The sequence below is a fragment of the Pungitius pungitius genome, chromosome 18 (assembly GCF_949316345.1).
Source record: "Pungitius pungitius chromosome 18, fPunPun2.1, whole genome shotgun sequence".
Taxonomy (NCBI): domain Eukaryota; kingdom Metazoa; phylum Chordata; class Actinopteri; order Perciformes; family Gasterosteidae; genus Pungitius; species Pungitius pungitius.
In genome coordinates, this window is record NC_084917.1 from 8,496,742 (window position 1) to 8,524,355 (window position 27,614).

The following is a 27,614-nucleotide window of genomic DNA, read 5'->3' on the forward strand; positions in this document are numbered from 1 at the left end:
TATATATATATATATATATATATATATATATATATATATATATATATATATATGTAATGATTTTGCAATGATATGCCAGACGCACACACCTTTCCACATATATATTTTCACAGTGACAGGTGTGACTTCCTGTGTATGAAGGCTGCTCGAATGCTGTTTTTTTTTGTCCTACAAATAGTAAGCACCTTGTTGTCATCTTTATCGGTGTGTGGATTTGATTGTCTGATGCGCGCATGACGCTTGGTTTGCTTATTGGCTCTTGCGCGTGGTTTTGCACCTTCAGCAGAAACACGGACCGTTCGGGTTGAATTGGGCGGGTTTGAAGCTGTGATTGGGCCGCAAACTGTCGCTCTGCCCCCTTTGCTGCCAACTCGATCCCGCCCACTCGCGCTGTGCGAGGTGCGGGTTTGACAGCTGCTGGATCGCAGCCCGCGCCGCCACGCTTTGACACGCGGCTGGTCTCCGGTACACACACACACACACACACACAAGTACTCGGTCGTTTTTCCCTTCGTGACTCAAATCTTGCAAACTATTTTTTTTTCCACCCGCGAGTGTATTTCCTGGGACGATCGTTCAAAGAGGAAGCGAGCGTAAGTGCACACGGAGACCGAGCAGTTTCCCCTCATGGCGCACCATTTGTTTCCCACGCAGCGGCGCTTAAGTGCCACGTTACAGCTCGGATCTGCTCGGTTTATTTTTAACATAACGTCAGTGTCTGGAAAGCAATACTATGGTTGTCCACTGAAGGAGAGTCGGAGCTGCACACTTCCGCCAAACGCCTCCGTAAACTACCGACTCGCGTTTGTGGTTCGAACCCCTGAGCTGCAACTTTGTTCCATTACTGATCAGTAATGGAACAAAGTTGCAGCTCAGTGTTCTTTCAATAATACACGACGCAGTGAACGTTTGATCTCTATGAGGGTGAAAAAACTATTTCCTTACGGTTTGACTCTCTTTTTCTTTAAATGTTCCAACATATTGTATTTTTCTAAAGTAATGCACACATCAATTTGAGAACTTTTTTGCATATGACTGTAAATGTGTGACACATTTGGCTTGGAGATGTTTTTCTGTAAATGACCATCAAGGAAGTTGTGTTACACCTAACGTCCACTTGTTCCTGCAGCATGGCCCTGCTTTATTTGTGTCCTGTGGCTGATCACAGGGGCCATGGCCTTCCTTGGGCGTGCAGTCCGGCGCGTGGCGTCGGTGGCGCGGCCTCCTCTCTCTCCCTTGTGTCGGGCGACCGCCCGGTCCTACAGCTCGGAGCCCACTAAGGAGAAAAGTGTTCCCTACGAGAAGACGCTCCAACAAAAGGATGAAGCCTCCTCTGGACCCACTAAGCCTTTACCCAGGTTGGCGTGGATGATGTTAACTGTGTGGCGCTGAAAGTGACCCTTGACCTCCAGTAGTTTTTGTATTGTGAGACCAGCTTGTTTGAATTCTTACGATTTGCATTAAGAATAAATAACCAAACAAACAAAAAGCAGGGGAAGTTGATCAATGGATCGGTTGATCTGCAATGACGAGAGCAGACTGCAGGCGGTCTATGGATCCCTTAACTTGTCATTTCATTGTCTGGGTTAAAAATAATTATTATCATTTACATGATAATAAAGAATCTAAACAACTCACATTTTCCAGAGGAGAAATTTGAAAAATGATATATATATTTGGAAATATGTCTGTCTAATTTCTTGCTGAGAATTTGACCCATACAAATCTCATACTTGTGCATTTGATAAGAAGCTACAGTAATTAGCCAAAAATAAGCATGCTAGTTAGGAGCTTGTTTGTTGACTGGGAGGGTGTCGCTTCTTGTTTAGCAGAAAGACGCAAGTCTGGTGTCTGTCCTTGTGTGCCGCTTTTTGTCCAAAAATGACAATTTTGTTTTGATCTTGGTTCAAACGAAAGTCGCCCTGGTTCCACCTTAAACGCTGTGTTCTCAGCTCACCTGCGATTATCTGCCACCTGCCTCAGATCAGCGGATGTAGTGGTGATCGGCGGAGGCAGTCTGGGCTGTCAGACCATCTACCACCTGGCTAAGATGGGGATGACCAACGTAGTTCTGCTGGAGAGAGACCGGCTGACTGCCGGCACCACCTGGCACACTGCAGGTAACCAACCGCATCGAATGTGGGGAGAAAGGAGTTTCTGTTTAACCCATCCACCCTAGATTGTTTTTCTCTGGATGATTTTTTCCACACATCCAGTTCTTCAAGTTGTCATAAAGTGTGTGTGTGTGTTCACTAGGCCTCCTGTGGCAGCTCCGTCCCAGTGATGTCGAGGTAGAGCTCTTGGCCCACACCAGGAATGTGATCAGCAAAGACCTGGAGGAGGAGACGGGTCTCCACACGGGCTGGATCCAGAACGGAGGACTCTTCATCGCCTCCAACAAGCAGAGGCTGGACGAGTACAAGCGCCTCATGTCGGTAAGGTCCAAGTTTGATTTATGTGATAAAACACTTGACGTGAACATAAACTTATAGAAATGATAGCTTGATGATAGATCTCACTTTTTAAAACATAGATTAAAAGAACGATCCATGGTTTCCGAAATCCGTTTGTATGCAGGAGAAATGATCACTGCCAACTGTATGTAGACAACATATTGAATTGTAAACAGGCTGCTGAAGTGCATGAGAAGGATTTGATGTTTAATGGCAGTTTCTCTCCACGTCATTGAAAACAAATAACCGCTCATAAATAATAGTGTTACTGAGGTAATGATGTTGTGACAATTACCAAATACCTGATAGAAACTTGATTGGCGTGTACAGCTCAGGCTCCCAGTTAATTAGCAGTTTTCTAAGAGTTGCATTTGGATTGAAACATATTTTCAGCTGCTTCTCTGGGCTTTAAATGGCAGACTTAATATTTGGGTCTTGAATTGCTCAACGCACTTTGTGTACCTTGGGTTATGTGTGTTTGAAGTTCATAGTACACATGAGACTCCATCCAGCCCCATGGAGTGAACTTGATCCAGCCATGACAAAGCAGTAAAAATATTATGCTCAAAACAATCCTCAGTAAAATCCTAATTAATAATATACTACTGGTGGCTGATAACAAACTCCTCCTTCAGGAAGTGTTGCGCAGTTCTCATTTGAAGTGGTTTAAAGGTGATCCTCAACTTCAAGTGGAAAACAATTCCCTGTTAGGAGAGAATATGACCCATAAACCCTGAAATCTCCCCTCCTTTCCAGCTGGGTAAGGTCTATGGTATAGAGTCCCACGTCCTGTCACCCGCCGAGACCAAGGACCTTTATCCTCTGATGAACGTCGATGATCTGTACGGAACCCTGTATGTGCCAAAAGACGGCACCATGGACCCAGCAGGCACCTGCACCACCCTGACCAGAGCTGCCACTGCCAGGGGGGCAAAGGTAGCTCGTCTGCGGACTGCTTTGAATCCCCCTCTGTTGGTCACTTTTGGTCTTTCCTCATTATAACTCCCATGTTAAACTTGATGGTTCCTGATTGGTAGTTTCAATGAATCTTAACCTGGCTTTTACCGCGTGCAGATAACACCTTTTGGGGCACATTCTGACTGTTCAGCTAGCTGACCAATTGACACGGCTCAAAAATACCTGCGTGCGTACTCGCTGCCTGAAGATGACATTAGGCTGAAGTTGAAACCGGATGAAGGATAAAGTTTCATCCCCGAAATCCCACCCGTTTCATCACACCGTTTTGAAGAAATCCTGCTATTCTGCAAATTTAAAAAAAGCTAAAATAATGTGATTCAATTACTCAAGCATATACATGACCTTTTTTACCATAAATCTTTTAACCAGGTGATCGAGAACTGCCCGGTGACCGGTATCCAAGTGCGGGCAGATGCCTTGGGTGTGAAGAGGGTGAAGGCAGTGGAGACCGCTCATGGGACCATTGAGACGCCTTGTGTGGTGAACTGTGCAGGTGGGATTCAGACAAGATCAGCTGACTAGCAAACAACACTACAGATGAAATGCATTTTATTATTTCATTAGCGCCTCCATGAGATTGCTACGAGGTTTTAAATTTAAAGTAAAATAAACAATTTGGTGCAATTTTAAAGCATTCTTGTATCTACATTTAAATGTGTCGTTCTCATGACTTTTGCCTCTTGGTGTTACATGCAGGTGTGTGGGCTACCAAGCTGGGGCAAATGGCTGGTGTCAAGGTGCCGCTTGTTGCAATGCATCATGCCTATGTGGTGACAGAGAGAATTGAAGGCATACAGGTAGGGTCCACCATGTGTTAGAGCTCATCAACCTCATTGTGGTTTCATGATATGTTGTACAAAAAATATGATCAATCAATCACAGAAGTGGCCCCTGATTGTACTAGCGCTAGTTTGTCATTTGTTTTTATTGGGCTGCTTCACAAAGTCCAATAGAAATATATGTGGTGTACAAATCTGTATTTGAGATGTCCTTTTAAATGATGTTGCTCCAAACACAGTATTTGTGCTACCTGTGTTTGTGCTACTTTGCCACTTGTTTTGTTTTGACGCGTCCGATCACCAGCGAATAGCCCGGTTTCCAAATTTCTGGTCATTTATTTCTTTCCAACATAAAAACAACACAGTGCCGTTAGGATTAGTAGGCTTAGTAGGCTTACATTTTAGTATGCATTTATAATGCAGTATTCGTGCCTCCTCATACAAACTACTGCTGTAGCTTGGATTCTGGATTTCTGCCCCCCCCCCTCCCACCCCTTTCCATCTGGCTACAATACCTCTGAATGGTCTGCAGGGGGCGCTGTGATACTACTGATAGACCTGCTGCTTATTTGTGTAAGAGAAAGGGAAATTGTGTTTGCCTGTCCAACACGTGTCCGACGTGTGCCATGTGTCAACTTTACCTCTGTTTGTGAATCTAGTGCGTGTTGTCTTTGGCGAGCGTGCACACGCGTAACTGTGCTGGTGGTTTCGGAGGGGGGGGGGGGGGGGGGGGTGCTGTCAGGGCCTCTCTGGTATGTAGTTTAAGAGCAGCTTAACCAGCATTACTGCCCCATCATGTGCACGGACATCAGCCAGTCGGAGGCCATCGGGGGGAATCTGTTCCCATCGGGGTGTGCGACTGGGGTCAAACACCTCATGCTGACCACATGTCTGTGTGTGAATACATGCGGGGGGGGGGGGCTTTTTTGGGTTCGAATAAAAAAAATGCCCACTTCTGACAATGCGTTTTCATCTGCGAGCGCACAAAGGGACGAGTGTATTGAAGTCCAGCGTTTATGCCATTGAGTAGCTGCTGGACTGTACTCGACACCGAGGCGAGAGGAAGGCCGCAGCTTGGCTGCTTTTTTTTTTATGTCGCTTCCTTTTTTGCAAGTGTCAGTCACCGGTAGTTTGGTTTTGTGCCCATGGAGCCAATTGAATTTGGAATGAATAGCTCCCCTGACGGAATGAATGCAGATGACACGACGCACATGAAAGTGTAACTATTCGCGAGACACTTCGACAAGAACATTAATTCAGACTCAAGGGGATGAATGCTTCTCTCTGCTGTCTTTTGGCAAGCAGATTTCATGGGTGTCAGGAGCTGCTGTATGGTTTGTTAGGCCTGTGCCACTGGAGCTGTTTTTCTGTTTACTGTGTCCCGTATTATGTATTCTTTTCACAGTGTGTATAATAATGGGAAAACATACGTGGGAAATTAGCTTTAGAAAATTAGCTTATTAAAGTGAGTTTAACAGCGTTGTCTTCTTTTTGGTTTCAGCAAAAGTTATTTTTGTTTTCCTTGTGGTAAGTTTATAATTAATAATAAAATAATTGCTCTTTCTTTTTTTTAAAATTCTGGTTTAGTTTTATCTGTTTGGAATGACAAGCATTTTCAGGTACAACTTAAATGATGTACCACATGCTTATCTTTGTGTCTTATGGACACGTGGTCAATTTTAAAGTTTGAACTGAAAAGTTATCTCGGTCATGTAGATTGTGGCGCTTATAATTCATTCTTCTCTTTAACGAATATGAGTCTGCCCGTCATTTGGTCAATATAACACATTTGTTTGGACTAATTCCTATTAATTCATTTTTTTATTTTAATCTTGTTGCAGAACATGCCAAATGTCAGGGACCATGACGCCTCGGTGTACCTGCGACTCCAAGGTGATGCCCTGTCTGTTGGGGGTTATGAAAACAACCCCGTCTTCTGGGACGAGGTAAGCTAAAAAAAAAAGGTAACCGTGGTTTTATAGGGGGGGAATTACGTGCTGACCTGAGAGTAGAGTCCTCAATCCTTTAATCCAATTTAAGATAACAAATTAGCATACTTCTGTTCAGAGGTATCAGAATAAAAAAATAGATGTAAAAAATGGGGGATGACACATAGCAAAAAACAATTAGTGTACAATTAGCACTATAGCGAGGTTGCATTGAAGCAAGGTTGGTATGCTGAATATAAATATAAATTGATTCATGAGTATGTTTCAACACTAATGGAAGGGCCTAATGGATTCAGTGTACTTTGGTGGGTACCTCGGGCTGGGCTCGGGATTGAATTTGCATTTGAAGAGTCATTTGTTGTCATCTATAACATAAATATTGATGAGCATAGCATATTCTCCAAGGGCAATAAACACAATGATTTTAACAACCCCATAGCAACTCCTGTAGCACCATCAACAATACATATATACATATATTTATTTATTTTGTATTTATCGCTTTGGATAAAAGCGTCAGGTATATAACATGTAATGTAATCTGCTAATATAAAACGCATTTTCTTTAAAACACAACAGGCTGTTTTGGCAAGTGTACAAAGTAATCGTACAGGTTTTTATACAGAGACAGACTGTTAACGGGGTGGCTGACTTTGTAGAATGATCTTTATAAAAGCTTTTGAATCAACAGGTGTTCTTGGTCTCAATAGGTGTGTACTTTCCCTCAAGGACTGGTTTGTAGGAGCGGCGCGTTAACCAGCAGGGTGGCCGCGTTGGGTGGTCGGAACCTTTCGCACTCTTTCCTGGTGTTTCAATCTGAAAACATTTAACTGCTTGTGCCTCCACGTTTTATTGAGTTATTTGTCCTTTGTATCTGTGCTCCTACAATGCGTCATCAACAAGTAAAGGTTCCTCTGTTCCCTACTGAGTCAAGATCGGGATCGATGGCTTGGGAAGGTTGTTTGGCACTGCTCCTCAGACAATAATAATAATAATAATACAGAAAGGAGCTGCTGTCGCTGTGCGCATCCCTGTGACACGTCTCAATCACTAATCCTAAGCCATAGGAACCCCCTCAGCAAGTCTATATAACTGACTTCTATTTCCCATTTTAGACTGTACAATGAGTCTGTTATCCGGCCCGCCATGACTCAGAAAGACGCTGTGAAAGTAAGAGACTGACCACTGTTCTGAAGTCACGCCATTCAGGAGTCGAGATGGAGAAGTTCAACTGAAGGGGTGACCAAATCGATACCAGGACATAAGGACAAATGCCAGACTGGTACAGTCTCTGAGGGCACCAGCTGTGGTGCTGGAGTTTTTGTTGTGTTGAGCAGCCTCGGTCAGTCAGATTTGCGTAGGAGGGGAGAATTTTTAAGGCACTGAACGGAGAGAGTTGTAGCAGCTGAAAGCTCCGTTTCCGGCTGACGAGAGGACGTTGCAGAGGTCCAGATGGGACCAGAGTAAAGCCTGGACAGGAAACGCAGAGGGATTTGAAGGATGTTGGTGTTGATGCTCGGGGATTGTTCCGTGAGTGGGACGTACTCTACAGTCACATGTGGTGATCCACAGTGATGAGGATCAGACTCTACGTTATTGACTTTGAGGTGATGAAACTACATTCAAGTCGTATCGATTCACTGTGTTCATGGAACAAGACAACAAAAAGCTGAATGTTTGTTTTTGAAGGTGGCTATGAGTTTTATAATAAATGTGAGAGCTTGTTGTCCAGAGCATTTGTCACCATAACCTTTTAGTTATGACAGTTTCTACACAAACAAATGTGCTCTAATCTAACCTTTTTATTTACTTATATTTTCCAAGTTGCATTTCCTCACAATTGTTCTTGGCCATGAAAGATTTACTCTTTTTCAGTGCTCCATTTTCACAGAAATCACAGAAAGATGCATTATTAACTTGGAATATAATAATAATAATACATTTTATTTGTAGTGCCCTTTACATCGGCAGATCTCAAAGGACTACAGTTTAAAAGAAGAAATAAGTTAGGCAGTTCTGTATAAAGATACAAATAATTTGGCAGAAATCTAAGAGGGGGGGACCATACGTTTTGCTAAAAAGAAATGTCTTTAGGCCCGTTTTATAAGAGTCAATGGGTTGTGGTGCCTCCAGGGTGTCAGGGAGGGCATCGCACAGGCCTGGGGAAGCAGCACACAAAGTATGCTGTAGAAGTATGAAATGTATGTGAAACCAGTTTCAAAAATCTGGATAGTTTTGGATTCAAATATGTAAAATTAATAATCCTTAGAAAATTCCTAACCCTCGTTTTGCCAACGTTAGAAAACGAAGTCCTGACGTATGCTTTTGCTGTGTTTTATTTCTAAGGTGTCGGATGACTTTGCCTTCAGCCTGTTTGACCTTGACTGGGATGTATTCACGCAACACATCGAGGGGGCCATCAACAGAGTTCCTGGTCTGGAGCAGACTGGCATCAAGTCCACTGTCTGTGGACCAGGTACTCGTACACACCGGTCCTACACAGTTTTACATTATTCTGAAAATCATGCAAGCCCTTCTTGCAAATTGCTTGTAACATGATGCAGTACAGCGGGGAACGAGCATTCCTCACCACACTTCTTAAATTAGACACATTCTAATCGAAAACTGAAATCCATCAGTTCGTAGAATATGTTGTTAGCTCGTAAATACGGAACCTGGCAGACTGTGCGTCATGTTTGTGGACGTGGTTTGATTAGGCGCGTAGCCTGAAGAGTTACAGCCTTGAACTGGATTTTTCATCATCGTAGTGTGAGTAGAGTGAGTTAGTGAAACAACTGAAACATGCATTTACACACGCACACATGAACGACCACATGGAAAACTGAGAAATGAGAAGGACGTTTGGCAAAGGCAGATACATTTGAATTTGAGATAGTAGGGATTCTCAGAGTGAAATACACTGCATAAGTAGAGCTATAAAGAAGGAGGGATGAAATGCAGAGAGACTGAAGCTCAGAGGGAATGGAGGTCAAAATTATTATTTTTTCAGTTTTGCCAATTACCTTCTCAGCTGTGAATGTCACATTAAGGCATTATGTCTTTAGTCCCAGTGTAAGGAGTTCCATGAGAACCACATTTTCTCATTTGGGAAACTTTTGACTGGTACTGTAAATCCTTCTACCACAAGGAAGGTTTATTAAGGATTATGGTCATTTACATTTCAGTAGATAAGGTGAAAGGTTAAACCTCATATCATACCACTATACACGTGTTTGGGATCCAGCATACAGGCCCACGCTGCTGCACATTAAAGCTTAACTTGTGTGAGCATAATATTACGAGGGGTTTAACAAGCAAGCAGCCTTGTGTTCAGGCAAACAATTGTGTTTAATGAATGATTTAGTTCACGACAGGGACAACCAAAAGAGCAGCATAAATTAGCAATCAACAAATGGCTGACGCCCATCTGCACAGTGAAGCCTTGTGAGGCGTGAAGACAACATGCTCTTACACAAAGCATAAGTATTGTATGGGAACATAACGTCACCTCGGTGGTTACCTTGGGTTTGTTACCACTTTTCTCTTTGCTTCCCCCCCCCCCCAGAATCCTTCACAGCTGATCACAAGCCGCTGATGGGAGAAGCCCCAGAGGTCAGAGGTTTCTTCTTGGGCTGTGGCTTCAACAGCGCTGGTAAGTTCTGCACAGACGGAAAGACTGAAGAAAGAACCGGGGGGGGGGGGGGGGGGGGGCGATTTTACAGAAAGACATCGACATCCGAGACAAATGCTGCATATCGCTAACAGTTGTAAGCGGTGGCGGCGTAGCGTTTTCCCCTTGAGGAAACCATGACATGAGCTGGGACGTTCTAAGCAGGCTTTGACACGCGGCAAGAAAACAAGCAGGCCCCAAAGTGTCTGATGCCTTGACCCCGCCTTCGCCAACCTCTGTGCTCACTCCCTCATGCAAATGAATTATGGAGGACTTTATCCAGTGAGAACACACACAAACAAGTCAGTCCATTACTTCACTCGCAGATGGGCTTACCTTTGACATTAGACGGGGCAGGAATGTGAGCGCCTCAGCGATCTGAGAACAGAGCGAGAGAGCGGGCGTAAAGGGTAAAGTAATCAGCCGTCCGCTCTGACAGACTGTCGAGAGAACGCTTCGTTTCTGCACGGGGGCAGAAGACCACAGGGCCGAGCCCTCGAGTGGTTCAGACCAGAGGTGGAGCTCTAATGACTGAACATACAGAAGTACACTAGTCAACACTTACACACATACATTCTGACTCTCTTGTTTTCTGCTTCAGAAATGTTGTCTTTGTACGTTGGATGCAACTGTTCCCCAACCACTTACCCCCGAGATACTCACTCTGTCCGTGTGCTGCTTTCTAGGTGAGTTAGTATCTCGTTATCTACTGCCAGGTTAACAAGAGCTCACTCACTGCTGTCCCTGAGCTGTAGGTAGGTATCGTACCTCATACATATTGCCTCATTTACTGGACCTTTACTGGAGCTTATGGGTTTACGCTGTGCTGTACATATTGTCTGTGTTGGTGTAGCATATAAAGTAATAAATAAATGCCGGCCCCAGTAATTCAGCTGTGATGCAAGAACAAGTACTTGAAGACTTTGCTTGGCCTTTTGGACATTGCATTGGACATTTTGACACTATTTTTGGTTAATTTATAGTTTACGACGATTTATCACAATTATATAATGACCAGATAAATTATATGTTCCGGAGACATCCTTTTTTTCACCTAGGCTGTATATTTCTTTTTTCTTGTCCTCTAGTTTCGATGCGTCATGCTCGTAAGAAGCTCATTGAAATGGGCACACAATATATCACACCTGGTAACAGGGATTTGGTTATTGAGATTTTTGCACAGCAAGGCCCGCCTTCATTTGCCTGACGCGCACACACACGCACGCACACACACACACACACACACACACACGCTTGAAAGCAAAACATTTGAGTATTAATCAAAGTAGAAGCTCAATAATCTATTTTCCTCACGCTGTCCTCTTTTCACACCGTCTCTCTAGTCACCCACTGCCTTTTTGTCCCTCTGGCACCGAAAAAGTCCCCTGTCATTTTCACTTCATCACACAAAAAAATCATGCGCACACATGAACTCACGCAGCTTATTTGGCTCAAGGCGGGGCAGGAGAAGTGGGGTAATTCAGGATTCACAGGGTCAAAGTTGACTGATTCACATTAAGAAAATCCATTACTGAGTGTGCAGTGACTTTTGGACTCTTGTATTTGTTACTTAGCAACCTTAAAAATTCCCTTTTCTTTGTAGTCAAAATCATTATGATGAGCTTTGAGGCCATTTATTCAATTTCTTTTAAATTCTTCACCTCTAAACTATATCACTGTGTTGCTGATGATCATTCCTGAGCACGGCCATTGGTTTTATGGTTGTATTTCTGTAAGTTAGTTGTGCAGTTTTTAGAATAAGCACATCAACATTATGCATCATTGGATGCAACAAGCTGTCATTTGACCAGGTGTAATAAGAATGAGGCATCAACTCACATTCTGAGGTGATGCAGGGATTGTTTTGACCATTTGTGTCAGGTGAAAAGTGCAATTGATTTCTTTTCCCCTGCAAAACAACCTACACACAAAGGCAGAAAAGGTTGAATATAATGCTCTCTCTCCTTTAAAGCATTTTTGATTGACCAGCGGCATCGTTGTAAATGTCAGAGCACGCTGGGAATCTATTTAAAAGTAATTTGAGAGCGATACACTGCAGCGGACCGGGAGTGACGGCCTATACGGGAGCAAGTGTTCGCACGTCACAAGCGCCCAGTACCCGCGTGAGATTCCGAGTGTGAAGTGGAGGAGAAGTGACACGGCACAGAGGATGAGAGGAAGCACGGGCATCAGGGTTACCGTAGACACTCGCTCACACATCAGTGTGGTCATCATCAGCACCACCTCGCCTTGCTGGTTCTCTCCACTTCGTCTCGGGAGAACTCGGTCCGCCACTCAAACATCCACCCAGGGCTCGCCCAGAGTGACCGTGTCTGCAGATGAGGGAAGCGATGACGGCCAAAGGGAGGAGGCAGGCTGTGAGGGATGGAGAGGGGGGAGGGGGGCGAAGGAGGGATACAAGGACACACTGAACATGCTGCTGCGTGATGATGCACGTGTTAACAACATGCACACAATGCATGCAAATTATGGGCAAAACAACAACAAGAAGGAGGAGGAGGAGGGGGGGGGGTAGCTTGTAAGGAGCAGTTCATTACCACGGCAGTTTTGGGGACCGTGTGTATGAAATTGAGTTGAATTGCCAGTGTTGTTGGTTGGTTGGGTTGAAAAACACAAAATCAGAGCTGCAGCCGTTTCGGTTCAGCTGATGAGGTCAGATTGCTCGGGGGCAGCCGGGAGCAAGGGTCAAATGATGGAACAGAGTTCAAAACAATCCTCTCTAGGTCATATGACATACCCAGGCTCCAAAATAATGAGACCCACTCACAGTCCTCCAGACAAGCAATCCCAGTAAGGGTCTGTTTTTTTCAGATTTTCCACTCTCAAAACTATAATTCTCCTGAACAGGTAATTAGACTGTTTTGTATGAGACTTCAGAGCCAAAATCATTGTTCAAATAAGGATAATGACTTAATTTTTAGCTGCAGCCCTAAACTAAAACCCAATCTCATTCAAGTCAAAACTCCGACGGAAGATTGATGGATGGAAGCAGCTTATTTGCGTAATCACGTTGCAGAGTAGACTTTGTGCCGTTACTTGGACACGCCTTCAGTGCTGAACCCGGGCCACGGGGGGTGCTTTAGGTCTATAACCCTCCGCCCTGGGGACCCAGGGACGGGGCGATCGGCCCTAGATTTTGCGCTCCGCTTCCGGACTCACAGCTTCGGCGGGGCACTTCCTGTGTCTCATCCTGTGTCTCATCCTGAACCAGATCCCACCGAGTGTCGCGCCACACCTCCCTCTGTCTGCCACCTCCATCTGGTCCTTGCAACGATTCCCGCCCGAGACAACTTCAACTTGCTCGGCTCGAGTCATTAATTGCTCGTTTCACCATGGGTTTAACATTTGAGATGCTTTTCAGAACAGTTTCTCTGTGTGTGTGTGTGTGTGTGTGTGTGTGTGTGTGTGTGTGTGTGTGTGTGTGTGTGTTTTGTCAGGCATGATGCTGGGAGGCGGTTGTGGTAGAGAGCTGGCTCACTGGATCATACATGGCCGCCCTGAGAAGGATATGTATGGTTACGACATCAGGTACATTGATGCACAGCAAGACTGTCTACAAACCCACTGAGGTGAAACTTAAAAGTATTTTAAAAGGGACTTTGATCCCAAAGCCAGGTTTTGTATCAGAACATTTGTGTTGGACGAGGCCAGCTGGAGACGGGGACAATTATGTCAGGATGATCGGGGCTTTTAACGAGCGTTGATCCTTTTTGAGTTTCCTCTCGCTCCCGTCTCAGGCGCTTCCATAACTCGCTGACAGACAACACGAGCTGGATCAGAGAGAGGAGCCATGAGTCGTACGCGAAAAACTACTCGGTGGTGTTCCCCTTTGATGAGCCGCTGGCCAGCCGGAACATGAGGAAGGACCCGTTTCATCAGGTAGATGGAATGATGAGACGCCATAGGTTGCCATCTTTTTTTCCCTCTTCTTTACATCTAAAGACTATTACTTTAATAGTGAAAGGAAATGGGGATGAAAAGAAGTATAAACTATTCATACGTTTTTGAACATGTTGTACTTGGATAACTGACAATACACACACTAACTCCACAAAGGCTATTTTCTTGGCGTTTTCATCTGTCGTTGTCATATTTAGAAAAGGTTGTTCCTGTATATTTACCTGAATATCCTAAAGTAACACAAACAGTGTTTGTGTTTATATTAAAGAATTTAAGTCTGATTAGCCAAATTATAGATTATCTTTTTTTAAAACCTTTTCTTGCAATGTTTCAAAACCATATTCATATATATTTTTATCCTCAATTTGAGAAATGTTAAGCACAGCTTTGGCTCTTTTGACACACAGTTAAGCAGCTGTTCTATTTTTTGTGAAAGTGTCGACAGTGTTGTGTATCTTTAAGGATTTGGACTGACAGACATCTTTTGGCTCAAGCAAAGCCGGGGGGGGGGGGTTAACTTTCTAAACCCCGATACACAAGGTTTCTGAACCTGATAAAACCGCTGTACCTCTCAAAGTCACATGATCGACTACGCTGCCATGTAAACCCAACAGTCATCTTTGTTCACTTCCTATATTTTTAGAAGTTTGATGACTCACTTCTTCTTTCAAGCCTTTCACTTGCCTCCTTTTTTCCTTCCTTGGGCCTACCCACGGCCTTCACTCGTATGTCTCTCGCCTTCTCTCTTTTTGACATCCTCCCCAATACAATTGCCTCTCCTATTCATACTTAATCTCTGTTTCCTCTCTCCGTCTTCCTGCGTTTGTCACTGTCTTTGTTCTCGTTCCAATCCGTCTTTTGTGTGCGAGAAGAAGAGGTGCTGCCGTTCCTTCTTAACCTCTGGAACCGAGGCGTCTGATTGGATAATTGAGACAGCAAACATACAAACCCCAAGTTCTGCATGAATGTGTGCGGTCGATCATTATATTGTGTTCATGTCAGTTGCTGATCCTTAAAAAAAAAAATGGGGATTTGGAACGTGTGTGCATGCGTGCACGTGTGTGTGTGTGTCCATGTCTTTCACTGGATGTTTTTGCCGAGCTAGTACCGAAGTACTGGTGACGCAAGTGTTTGCAAAGATATCATCTGTGAAACTGTGACCCCGTCTCTGTCAGAGCTCTCGGTAGGTGCACAGACCGTCTCTCCTAATGTCTTCTCTGCTCAAAGCGGTGGACAAATGGCTGATTCATGCTCTGGCATAGGAGTTACTTTTATTTATGCGATCCTTGACAACTTGACTATAAATGATACACTTAGCTTCGGGAGCTTGGTCTCGGATGTCTTTTCTCTCCTCAGCCCGACTCAAACTCCTAATGGGCCTCCCCACCATATTTTATGCATTAATGACCCACTTAGCCTTGCTTTTCTGGTCCAAACTTCATTTACCTTTTTAAGTGTTGCGATTTCCGCTCACGCGTGCAGGCTCACGACAGATTACTGTCACACAAATTACGTTAGCATTGTTTTCAATGTATTTTGTTAGATCAGGCCTACTGTTTACTTTCAGCCTGTTTTATTTAGCTTCCTTGACACGTTTCATGCATAGCTAATCAGATTTTCCAAAGGGCTTTTTTAAGATGTTGTACTGAATGAACAAAGATATGAAGGCATGGAAACTTTGATTTTTTTTCATTTATTTGTATCTCCTTAGTGAACGTTTGATTAGATTATGAAGAAAAACATCTAATTGTGTTCTGTATTTGTAGCTCTCTGATTTGATATTTTTGCATAAACAGAATTTAAGTCACCAATACAACATCCCAATGGTTTACTAGCATATCAGCAACATGCTCGTGACGTATGATGAGCGTCAAAGAACCGGATTGTTTCTCTCTAAAGACCACACGCTGGGCACAGTAAATGCCACTATCTGCATCAGAGCACCTTTATCACATCCCCCATGCTGATCAGCAAATCCTGGTGCCCTTTAGATGGCTTGTAATTGCATAGCGAAAATTAAGTCCTTTATCTACTGTAAAATGTATAAGCTGATTGACACCTCACAGGCTTAATAGATGGTGTAAGCCTGCAGCTGTGGCACGTCATCGGCCCTGTTGTATAACACTGAACCATTAAGACTAAAGTCCTTACAGTTACATTACAGTAATACTTTAATTTGCATAACGAGTGATGTTTTTCGGACTGATTTTATGCTAAGCGGCTACAATATAGCCGAGAGCAGCGAAAATGCTCAAATAATTGCTCTCAGATTGACTGTAGCTTGATGGAGACCTCTGTCCCTGTGACACGAGGTTGGTCCAACCCTCGGCCGCATGCCCATTAGACCCCTGCTAATCACTCGTCGAGTGCCATCACCTAGCAACTAGCCTTCCTACTGTTGGAGAGCCTGAGACCGGCAGATCAAAAACGGAATACACACAGAAGCGGTCTAATTACCATTTTTGAAATGTTTTTGTTTACCCTTCTGGCTCCTGTTCTTAATGGTCCTTGTTGTGTATTATGGCCAAGGGTTACTTCAGATATTTTAAGAGCTGCCCTCGTGCAAATAATGAGACTGTCTGCTCTTAGGAGGCAATACAACATCATTTAAGAGTACAAACAGGCCGTCGCTGACACTGCTGCTCACTCCCGCCCCTCCGCCTCGGTAGCGTGCGGGGAGGGGGGGGGGGGAGGGGGTAAATATAGCTTGGTGTGGGAAGTTCTGGCAACAGCCAGCTAGCTGCCTGGTAGGATGAGAGTATAGCAGAACATACCTACCAACTGTGGGCGACTGTCAGTTTTAACAAGGACCACGGCAGGCGCGGAAATATCTCCACGCCGCTCCAAAAAAATGAGATGTAAACAGTTTTTTGCTAAAATAGTGTTTGACCATCACATCTCAACTAATTAACTAACTAGTGTGTGTTTTAGGTGCTGACGGAGCAGGGCTGTGTGTTCCAGGAGAGACATGGCTGGGAACGACCTGGCTGGTTCAACAAAGACGGGGCCGCTCCTGTGAGACCCCCCACACACACGCACACACACACACACACATGCAAGCATGTGCACGGCACAGATTTATCTACGACCATATATTGACAAAAAGGCTCTTGGAAAGACTATTGAGATGCACTCTTTCCTTGAAAGGGACAGTTAGAAAAGAGTGCCAGTCATGGAGGACATTGACCGTGTCCGGCCCAATGTACATTGCGACAATGATTATTGTTATAATTATTATCAATATGCTTCTAACGGTTTGTTTGTCTTTTGTTCAATGCAAAGCTTAAAGATTATGATTACTACGGGGCTTATGACATTAAGAAGAATGTGAACTACAAGTACAACGAATTGCTGGGAAAAGAGTACACGTTTGACTTCCCTCCACATCACGACGTGGTAAGATACCGCATGTGTGCACGTGTGTTTAATTATGTTGTATTTAGTAGAACAATGTAATTCAGTCCAATTCAGCTGAAAAAATGAATAAACCTTGGGCTGCCAGATGAGTGTGATGCTCTCTAAACGCTCCCGGCAGGCAGGGGGACATTTGTCCTCATGGGAAGTGATAATCACGGACGACCCACAGTGTTGGGCGATCAGTGAAGGAGGTTTATGGTGCACAAAGTACCTACCAGACCCAACATGGACCACTGAGGCAGGATTCCCAACCTGGACGCTTCCTATCCCAATAACACACGTCTGACGAAACGAGGATGAAGCGGCAACATCGTGGAAGTAAACCGCAGCTCTGAGGCTGAAATTCCATTTCGCTCTTTGCAGATTAAGAGCGAGTGCCTCTCGTGTAGACACGGCGTGGCCGTGTTTGACATGTCCTACTTCGGCAAGTTCTATCTCACCGGACCAGATGCCAAGAAGGCGGCGGATTGGCTGTTCACAGCTGATGTCAACAAGAAGCCAGGTCAGTCTGCTGCAGCGAGAAGACACGCACGCGCGCACACACACACGCGCACACGCACACAGACGGACAGATGGGAGGAAGATGACAGAACGAAGGGGGCAGATACATGATAGAGGGACCTTTTAACATGCCAATATGTGAGTACTACCGTCTACTCTTCCACAAAATGTTTAATCCTGCTAATAATTGCTCAAAAAATAATGTTAATGGTGTATCCCAGTTTATTGTCTCTTGAAATATGTTTCTAAATTAACACAATGACAGCTGTGTCTGCGTGATTCTAAACTTCTGACTGTCCGTGAACACCAAAATGATCAATAACATCACAATCATCTAATCCCATTAGTATGTGTGATATATGTTGAATCCTGGAAACAAAAGCACTACCTTCTTCCTGCTTTGGTGGACGCATTCCTTACGATTCCCAGGAGATCGCCTTTGAGGCTCATCGGGGAACCAAAGAATGCGTTGGTGGGGTCATTATCATCCCATGGCCATTAGACTGTGCAATCAACATTGACATCATAATGATGAAGTTAAATCAAAAAAACCTTTTATCCAGTCGTACTTTGAGCTTTCACAGGCGCAGCCTACGTGATTTTTGCACTAACCTCTACTTACAGTTTAGTATCCTCCACGGAGTCTGACAACCAGGTCTCACCCCACCCACCAAGGTGCTCGCTCAAAAGCTTTTGTGACATCTTCGATGACACGTAGTGACTTTGCTCTCTCTGTCTCTTTGTCCTCCAGTTCTCACTTACAGCCGTCACGTCTCCCCCCCCGACAACCTCCAGTGTCACAGCAGGCCGACCTTTGCTTTACTAACACGTACATGCACAGCGTTTTCTTTAGTGCTGGTGACAAAAAGCAACTGTAACAATCATTCGTGCCAGCGGGAGATGACTCTGGGACAGACGCTTTTTAGTCAGCTCCTTTGGCCAACGCATTCGTTTCCTCTACTTAGACACAAATTATTAGAATGGCATTATAATAATGACTGTTTTGTTCAGTGATGTTATCAGCTTTGATAAGGTTTATATTTCCGTTGTAACTATTTTACAATTGTATTTTATATTATTTTATTCGTATATTGCACCAAGTCCAATTCCTGTCTGTAAGATATGTGGCAATAAATGGCTTCTGATAAGACGAGGATCACATGTCTGAGCCAGAGATTCATAATTATTTTTCCCTCAACAGGAAGTTGTGATCTTGAATTGATTTTCACATGGATCATTTCAAGGGATCCCGCTCTTCAAAGTGTTGCGACATAAATAAATAGCGCGTGTTTTTCAGGCTCCACCGTGTACACCTGCATGCTGAATAAGAAAGGAGGGACGGAGGCTGACCTGACGGTGAGCAGACTGGAGCCCGGAGCTGCCGACCTGCCGCTGGCACCACAGTCCCAGGGTGAGGAACGGGGAGAAAGGGAGTGTGTGTCGTTTCCACATCAGTCAGCTCTACTGATCGCTGGCTCTCTGTTATTCCATTCATCTCTCTGTCATTCTGTCCCTGTTGTGTTTTTGTCATTTCAACTGTTTTATTTTTAAATCTGGGGATCTGTCATTGTGTTCTCATTTCTTACTCTACTGTTGTTTTTATTGTCCTGTCACCCAGTATCTTATCAATCCTGTATACCTGCAGTATGTATCTATCTGTGTGGCGTTTTACTTTTCATTCTACTTCAGTTTTCTGTCAGTTTTTTGCTTGATGTTTCGTTGTCAACTTTTCTGTCATACTCCTATTAACCTCTTTTGTTTCCCGACCCTCGTCCCAGGTGATGCGTACTACCTGGCCATCGGCGGCGGTGTAGCAGAACACAACTGGAACCACATCAGAACAACTCTCCAGGACCAAGGCTTCCACTGCCAGCTGACAGACCACTCCGAGGACATGGGGATGATCAGCATCCAGGGACCCAAGAGGTGGGCAAAGAAAAGAAAGACGGCGACAAACGAACATGAGACATGATGGAAATGCTGCAGAGAGAGAGAGGACAAAGGAAGTGAGCGAGGGAGGAGAGGAGAAAATAAGAAAGTATATAAAGTATATAAAGACGGGTTGCGATACACATCCCGCAGACAAGAGGCGGGGAAGCCGAAAGCACGAGTTGTTTGATCGATAACCGCACAGCGGGTTAAGTGCCTCTTTTAAAGACTCGGCCGTGGGCATGAGAGGGACGGAGGTTGATTGAAAACAGGAGGCGGAAGCAGAGAGGTTGGAGGCTAGTTCTGCAGTTTAATGTAGCCGTTGGCTTCTTCACAATGCTGTAAAACCGTGCAAAGTAAATTACAATCAATTTTTCATCTGCTTAAGTGACAGCGATGAGGATTACTCATTGTACTAGTGGTCTGCGTCCCAACAGCAGTTTACGCCTTGGGTTAGGTCATGTCCATGACCTGTTACTGTCTAACCGTGGTCATGGAGGGACACAAAGAGCAACCTGATTCACTCACGTTGGGATTCCAGATGCCACATGATTCGATCTATATATTTTTTTTTTTGCTAAGCTAGCGTCTCGTAGTAAAAACTCCTCTAAACATTTCACAGCATTCGAGCTTTACCTCTCATCCATCAGAACCAGCCTCCAATGATTTCAACATGCTTGAGAAGTGCGTATGGCACAGAGGAGTGGTGCTGCACATTCAAATACGGATGTGATCCAAGTTTGACATTATTCCCTTTGTTCTTCCCCCTTGGAGCGAGGCGGGCCACCTTTTTACCTCTTTTCCATCTCGTTCTATGAACTCCTCAACCATCCCCCCCCCCCCCAATTTGCTCTGTTTTCTGTGTTGCTGTGTCGATTTTGTCTCTGTGAGGCTTTTTCTAATTTTCTGTCTGAAGTCTCCAAGCTCTCAACCCTCCGGCCTCTGCGTGTGTTATTCTGCTCACAAACCCTCTCCCCATGGCTTCCCTAGAGATTTTAGTCTATTTTCACGTGATGGCATCACGCAAGTTGCTGCAGCTTTGTCGGCTGCACATCTATGATGCGAATCTCCCGTTCCACCACATCCCAAAGGTGCTCTATTGGTTTGCGCTCTGGGGACTGTGGAGGCCATTGGTAAACTCATTGTCATGTTCAAGAAACCGGTTTGAGATGATGTGAGGTTTGTGACATGGTGCATTATACGTCTGAAAGTATCCATTAGAATACTGTGGTCATAAAGGGATGGACACATACTCAGCAACAATACTCAGCAACAATACTCAGCAACAATTCTCAGGTAGGCTGTGGCATTTAAACCATGTTCAATTGGTACTAAGGGGCCCAAAGTGTGCCAAGAAAATATCCCCCACGCCATCTTCTTCAAGGTTCCACGTGTTGTGCGTTCAGAGATTGTGTTCTGCATTCCTCTGCCCTTCTTCCATCTCCAACCAGACAGCCCGTTGGACCTCGCTCATCAACAAGGCATTTTTTGTCCACACAAATGCGGCCTACTGGATATTTTCTCTTTCTCGGACCATACTAAACGCTAGAGGGGGTTGTTGGTGATGATCCCAGTAGATACTCAGACCAGCCCGTCTGGCACCAGCAACCACGCCACGTTCAAAGTCCTTTAAATCCCTTTTCTTCGCCAATCGGATGCTCGGTTTGAGCTTCAGACCATGTGATTGGCTGATTAGCGATTTATGTTAACAAGCAATTGAACGGGTGTAACTAATAAAGTGGCCGGTGAGTTTGTGGGTTTAAATATTGGATTATTTATGAAATCCATTGAGTTTTCCTACGCATCCAAAGCACAGGTGGATGTCTCTCTGTGTGTGTGTGTGTGTGTGTGTGTGTGTGTGTGTGGGTGTGTGTGCATTGTGTCAATAATGTAAACCAGATTAGCATCTTTATTGCTTCCCTCTGCACAGTGCCGTGATGATTCTCAGATCCTTCATATTGTTTCTTGGGTTTGTTTCCTTATGAAGCAAATTGATCTCTTCAAAGTTTGGCGACATGGAATATTGCAGCGTTTATGGAAATGCATTTGTCTCCCAGAAATGTCTCACTTTAATTCTCCACAGCGCGTGGGCGGGGGGTGTCGAGACTCACACAGCTTTGGCAGCATTATCCAATGGGTGAAACTGTGCTATATTGTGTGCTTTGTAATTATGAACCTTATTTATGATATAGGAAATGATCTGATATCCTGCAATAGAGCCGCGTGTATGTTTGCATCCTCTGAGCCCCAGAGGAGAGGCAAGACGGAGACACAAATTGGTGGTTGAAAGACTCCCTCTCCCCAACACGCGCATCATGCACACAAACAGAGCAATTCAGTGATTATATATAGCTAATTGGCCCTGCTCTCGGTCATGGGAGTTCAGTGAACAAAGCGCTGCTTGAAGGAGGACACAAAATGGAGGACAGCCTGAAGAGAACATTAGCCCGTTCACCGTAGTGCCAGATGCATGCAAGTATGCAGGAACGGTTTTCATCACCATTGACTTTACCCTCATACACACTTTTTTTTTTTTACATCCAGCTATGACCACATTGATTGCTTTTAAAAAAAAAGGGACACCCACACACAGATGCACTAAGGTGTGCAGCGCAGGGAAAAACATTCGCTGAACCCCCATCTGCAAATATCTTCAACCCTGGCTTCCTTTCACACTGTTGCAAAAATATCTCCCAGAAAAAGCCTCTACCTGCCCACTCACAAGAAGCAAAATAAGCTAAACTTAGTCCCCTTTTTCTGTTGAGTCATTTTTATGTAATATTGATTTTAGTGTATATGTGTTTGTTTGTGGGGGGGAGGAGAGACGGTTCGTTTCTACATCAAATATAAAAACGGCGCTTGTAGTTCTTTCTAGTAGTGTTTTCTCAAAGAAAATCCGATCATTTGCATTCAGAAGTATCTCTCATCACACCAAGTGTGCAAGTTCAAACGCGATATATTTTGACGGAGTGACGGGCGCTGTGTTTTCTCTTGATGTGTAGCCGAGAGGTGCTGCAAGAGGTGTTGGACACAGACCTGAGCAACAAAGATTTCCCCTTCTCCACACACAAGGTTGTCAGCGCAGCAGGGCATCAGGTAGGAACACAGCACATTTCTACCATAACTGGATGAGCTTCAAAATAACCCCTTCAGTGGCAGGTAAACAAAAGGAAATACTGTAAATGTAATAATACTTTGTTATTTTGAAGGTTCAGTCAATAGAGATTTTTTGACATCCTCGTGATTTACTTGCATATCATTTTCACCTCCTGTCTCTTTTTTTTCCGTCCTTCCACCCTGAGCTCAAAAATCCCAAAGTTCATCCATCTTTGGGGACATACATTTAAACCTAGCTGCATTTTTCATTCGCCTTGCAACCAATCGCGCCGTAAGGTGACAGAGCCTCGGCCCCCGCAGTTTGACCTCCACTCTGCTCCTGGCCTGTGGTCAAAGGGAACATGTTGTACCGGCTCATGCAGCGACACATATGTCCACACACATTTGCCCCTGTCTTAGTTGCTACTGCATGAATTATGCAACGCTCCGGTGATTACAGTCAGCGTCTTCTCACAGCTCTGCTGAAGTGTTTGTGCAATTTGTGTGTGTGTGTGTGTGTGTGCGTGCGCCCCCTTGCTTGTGCTGTCTTCCAGCCGGTTAATGACTGCACTGCTGTGAGAACAGAGCTCTCGCTCTCTCTCTCCCCCCCTGTGCTCCCCTCATAGCTCATGAGCTCTCTTCGCAAGTCGCCAGTTGAAGTGAGAATGCTGGCCTGTGTGTTTACGTCAATTCATGTATGCATTTTTGTACGTGTCCCTTTCATGATGTTTGGTAAATATATAAGTGACAGTGTGCATAAGATGTGTGTGTGTGTGTGTGTGTGTGCTTGTTGTGAATAAGCCTGGCCCTACTGTCCTCCCCAGAGTTTCATTCATCATGTACATATGGGGCTCACACTGATCCAGGCTGACCAGATGGCTTGGCTTTCGCAGCACCCACTGGGGAAACTATTGGAGAGATTTTTATTTATTTATTATTTTATTTTTACCTCTTTTCTCACTTGCTCTCTTTCTTTAGTATTGACTCATATCATTCTGGTGTTTTTAATTAAACGCATGATAATCCAATGGAAGTCCCTGTAGTTTTAGTCACAACTCTCCTGCACGTCAGAGTTTCTCTACATTGAGGCTCTAGCCGGTCTTCAATGTAACCGGCGTAAACCCTCGATGTTTCTTTCAGGATTAGAAAAACCAAATGTCTGGCCTCCTACATGCCGCTCTCCATCACACTAATCCTCCGCCCTCTCGTCCAGGTGCGAGCTATGCGTCTGTCATTTGTCGGAGAGCTCGGCTGGGAGCTGCACATTCCCAAAGGCTCTTGCCTGGCAGTCTACCATGCCGTCATGGCTGCCGGCGCAAAGCACGGCATCATCAACTCCGGCTACAGGGCCATCGACTCACTCAGCATAGAGAAAGGTGACCGCGCTGTAGATGACAAAACCCCAAGAAGCAAATCCGGCTCATGTAAAGCTTTCTTTTTGGTGCTCTTCACAGCTGAAGTCTTCTCTCGTCCCCCCCCCCCCCTGTTCCTCAGGGTACAGACATTGGCACGCCGACCTTCGTCCAGACGACACCCCCTTGGAGTCGGGCCTGGGCTTCACCTGCAAACTCAAGAGCTCCATCCCGTTCCAGGGCCGCGAGCGGCTGGAGAGCCAGAAGGAGGAGGGGCTGAGGAGGCGCATCGTCTGCTTCACCATTGATGAGTCAGTAAAGCTTGTGATTACATGCTAGTCAGAAAGGCAAAAATGAATTAAAGGAATTAAAAGGAAAGAACATTTGGTGATTTTCTGAAATTTAAAAAACGAAGCTTTGTGTAGCGAAGCCATTTAGACATCCTACACAAATTGATAATCTAGAACCATAACGTAAATATTTATGCAGTGGTCCTACTTAGTAAATAGAATAATTAATATTGATGAATTTACCAAATGTGCATTGAGAAAACATAATGCTGATTTAATATAGCTATAATAAAGGTATATTGTGTAAAAGGATCATGAATGTGGGACACTCCCTTCTCTTTTTCTCCACCAGGAAAGTACCCATGTTTGGTCTGGAGGCCATTTTCCGAAACGGCACTCCTGTTGGTCACCTACGGCGTTCTGACTACGGCTTCTTTGTCGACAAAACTATTGGATATGGATACATCCGCAACCCCGATGGAGGAGTGGTGAGGGCCCTAAATACATGTAGTGCCACAACGTGTCCCTTTCTTTAGCCGCGTTTATGGTTCTCTGTTGAATAATCTTTGAGTCTTTTAGTCGAAGCGGATTGAACCGTGGCTTTCTCGAGCTCTTCAGTCTTTGAAACGCACTCACTCAAATTCGGACACATGTGCGTGCACACACACACACGCACACACAAATGGACGGACAGGTCTGAGGGATCTTGTCTCCTGTCACTCAGTATGACACAACACATCCACTGGAATCACATCACTGGCTTCAGAAGAAGTGTGTGTGTGTGAGAAATGTCTCTCTTAAACACAACTACATATAGAGAAAAATACAAGTGCCTGCACTGCTCTGTTTGCTCAATTGCTCTCCCTCTCCCTATCCCTTTCTTTCCTCCCTTCCTTTAGGTTTCCCTTTTTTTTTTTATAACTCAGCCTTTTTACGGCTCTGTGGTATAGCGGTAACTAAGGAAGTCGGTCCAGCACACCATTAAAATGTATCCCCCAATTGCATTGTTGGTCAGACCAAGAGGGCTGTACATGCGTCTGTGGTTTGACAAGGGAAGGCAGTCAATGAGAAATAAGTGGATTTACTGTGAAGCTTGTGCGCAGCATCAAATACTATTGGGCAAGCTCGTTAGTGAAGTTATATTCATTTATGTCACAGTCAAACCGTAGTTTTAGGATTTAATTCCTTGGACATGGAGGTAGTCATAACTGAGCCCTGGGTTTGTGTGTGAATGAGTGACAGATCAGTGGCAGAGCTGCAGGGAGGAAGTCAGTCGGTGAAAATGAGCTCCGCTGACATTGACTCATGAGTGAATGGATCATATTCAGCGTTTTGAAAACTTTGCGCGCCGTTCTCTTCTGTCGGATGCGAACGCCGTGAAATTGTCCGTTTTGGATTGCGCCGCCAGCTGGGAACACTTATTTTTCCCACAGATTGTGGATTAATTGGTCATCTCTTTTTCACTCTACATTTGAACGTCCTTCCTTTCCTCATCTCCCAAAATGTAAAACCTCCTCCCCTGTTCAACTTCCCTTATCTCGATCTCTTCCTCTCCTTAACAGGTGACTGCAGATTTCATAAAGAAGGGGGCGTTTACACTGGAGAGGATGGGGGTGACGTACGAGGCTAAAGCCCACCTCAAATCTCCCTTTGACCCTGAGAATAAACGCATCAAGGGCATCTATGCGTGAGAGGGACCACGCACGTGAAGCCTGCTGAGGTGCAGCTGTGGTGTTTGGAGCTGATTTAGTCTTAACGTGCTGGACTCTCTGTCTATGCATCTATACCATGAATCTCAAATGTGAACGCTTTCCTCTCTCATTCAATATAGAAGTTGGAGAAGAGATGGTCTAAAATCTGTATGACGATATAAAAGGTGCGTATTTGATTCTGGTATGAATGATGTGTTATTATGCCCAACCTTTTTAACCCTCTTTGGGTTTGATATGAAGTAAATTCATTCTTATTGTCTTTAGTAATCAATGTTAGTTTTGGAGTATCACTGGTGAAACAGGAAAGGAACCAGCTGACTTTGAAAAAGCCAGCTTTTTTCCTGGATTGATTTTAACCGCACATGATCATCTTTGGTTTAATAAAACAAAACTCAACCTAACCTTAGTTGCTGTGTGTGTGTGCGTGTAAATACCTTAAATTCTCAATTGTTTTGCCAGAGTTTGTGCTCTGAGAAAACTACGGCATCACTTTTTGGGGCTCTAGGATAATTGTAGGTCATCATTCTAATTTTGTCCTAATTTTGCAGCATGTTGTATTATGATGCAGTGCTTTGATATTTCATCTTAAATCCAACCTCTGACGCCTTTCAAAATCCTCTTAAGGAATACAGCTATGCTCCAACGTTATACTACCTTTATTATAGCAGTTTCATTAAAAAAAAAACTATTATGTCCTGATAATGAGGAGTGTTTATCCGGGTTGGAGGGTAATGGAGAATAGAAGCACCCCGAGGCATCGAGTTCCAGCCGAGGACAAAACACTGCTGGGGAAAGAAAAGAGGTTTTTAGTAAGAAGCTGCTACAGATGGAACCCCTTGTTCCCTGTTGCTCTGCGCCATTAAACTTCTGTTGCAGTCCGTTCCAGTTATGTTTTTTAAACGGATGCATTTTTATTTGATAAGACGTCTGCCAATTATGCGTTCTCTTTTGCTGTTCGATTGCACTCACTTGTGCATATGCTTCTCCAAACGGGTCTCACTCCCAGCTGGTTGAATACTGGGGCTTGGTGGACGTTGGACGGGTCAAACAAACATCCACGTTTCATCCATTTTTCTTACTTATCAGCCTACAAGCTAATTGCAAAAATGTATTTTTGTTCTGACACTTGATTTGCGTCTAAATCCACTTAAATCCACACAGTTTGGGCCCAAGTTCATCACTGAACAGCAGCCAAGAAAGTGTGTGTGTTGAAGAAGGCATTTGTATGTAGGGCTACTTCTCGCTGTGTTGCTGCATGTTCAGCACAAAATGTTTACTAATGTGGAATGATTCATGGATTCGGCCCAGAAGGCCATTAATCATTGCAGTGGTCGCTCTCGGTAGTGTCTTAGGTTAATAAGAAAATGTCATTGGTAAATGTGAAACTGACTAATAAAACATGACTTCGGGTCTTCTTGCACAGTATGTCCAAAGGTGTTTTTTCAGTCTACGGAATGTCTCCTCTTTTCATGGTGCGATATGAATATTGCTGAAATCTTTCTTATGGAAAGCAGTCAAAGTTTATTCATAAATGTTAAATGTCTTTAAGAAAATGATTTGACCGGTG

At 44.4% G+C, this 27,614-nt stretch overlaps 1 protein-coding gene across 2 annotated transcripts; it reads left to right on the top strand.

The window, feature by feature from the left end:
* The first annotated feature begins 347 nt into the window (after positions 1 to 347).
* sardh (sarcosine dehydrogenase) lies at positions 348 to 27,472 on the top strand. 2 transcript variants are annotated; one of them, XM_037484549.2, is made up of 22 exons: positions 348 to 465; positions 1,169 to 1,358; positions 1,984 to 2,120; positions 2,257 to 2,435; positions 3,210 to 3,389; positions 3,801 to 3,924; positions 4,128 to 4,228; positions 6,052 to 6,156; positions 8,506 to 8,635; positions 9,725 to 9,811; positions 13,288 to 13,378; positions 13,588 to 13,729; positions 16,682 to 16,765; positions 17,033 to 17,146; positions 17,531 to 17,669; positions 18,966 to 19,079; positions 19,447 to 19,594; positions 22,600 to 22,693; positions 23,907 to 24,069; positions 24,188 to 24,356; positions 24,688 to 24,823; positions 25,898 to 27,472. In XM_037484549.2, exons 2-22 carry the CDS (start codon positions 1,174 to 1,176, stop codon positions 26,024 to 26,026), a joined length of 2,751 nt encoding a protein of 916 aa, XP_037340446.2. In that variant the 5' UTR covers positions 348 to 465; positions 1,169 to 1,173; the 3' UTR covers positions 26,027 to 27,472. The 2 variants fall into 2 exon arrangements, with proteins under 2 accessions (XP_037340446.2, XP_062414956.1); XM_062558972.1 differs by having other exon boundaries at positions 416 to 593.
* Positions 27,473 to 27,614: the final 142 nt, after the last annotated feature.

What these genes read in the sequence shown, in the direction of transcription:
- sardh (XM_037484549.2), top strand. Translation starts at nt 1,174, where the DNA reads ATGGCCTTCCTTGGGCGTGCAGTCCGGCGCGTGGCGTCGGTGGCGCGG. An exon ending in AGTACAAGCGCCTCATGTCG is followed by an intron (nt 2,436 to 3,209) that starts GTAAGGTCCAAG and finishes CCTCCTTTCCAG; the next exon opens with CTGGGTAAGGTCTATGGTAT. An exon ending in TCAGCGCAGCAGGGCATCAG is followed by an intron (nt 22,694 to 23,906) that starts GTAGGAACACAG and finishes CCTCTCGTCCAG; the next exon opens with GTGCGAGCTATGCGTCTGTC.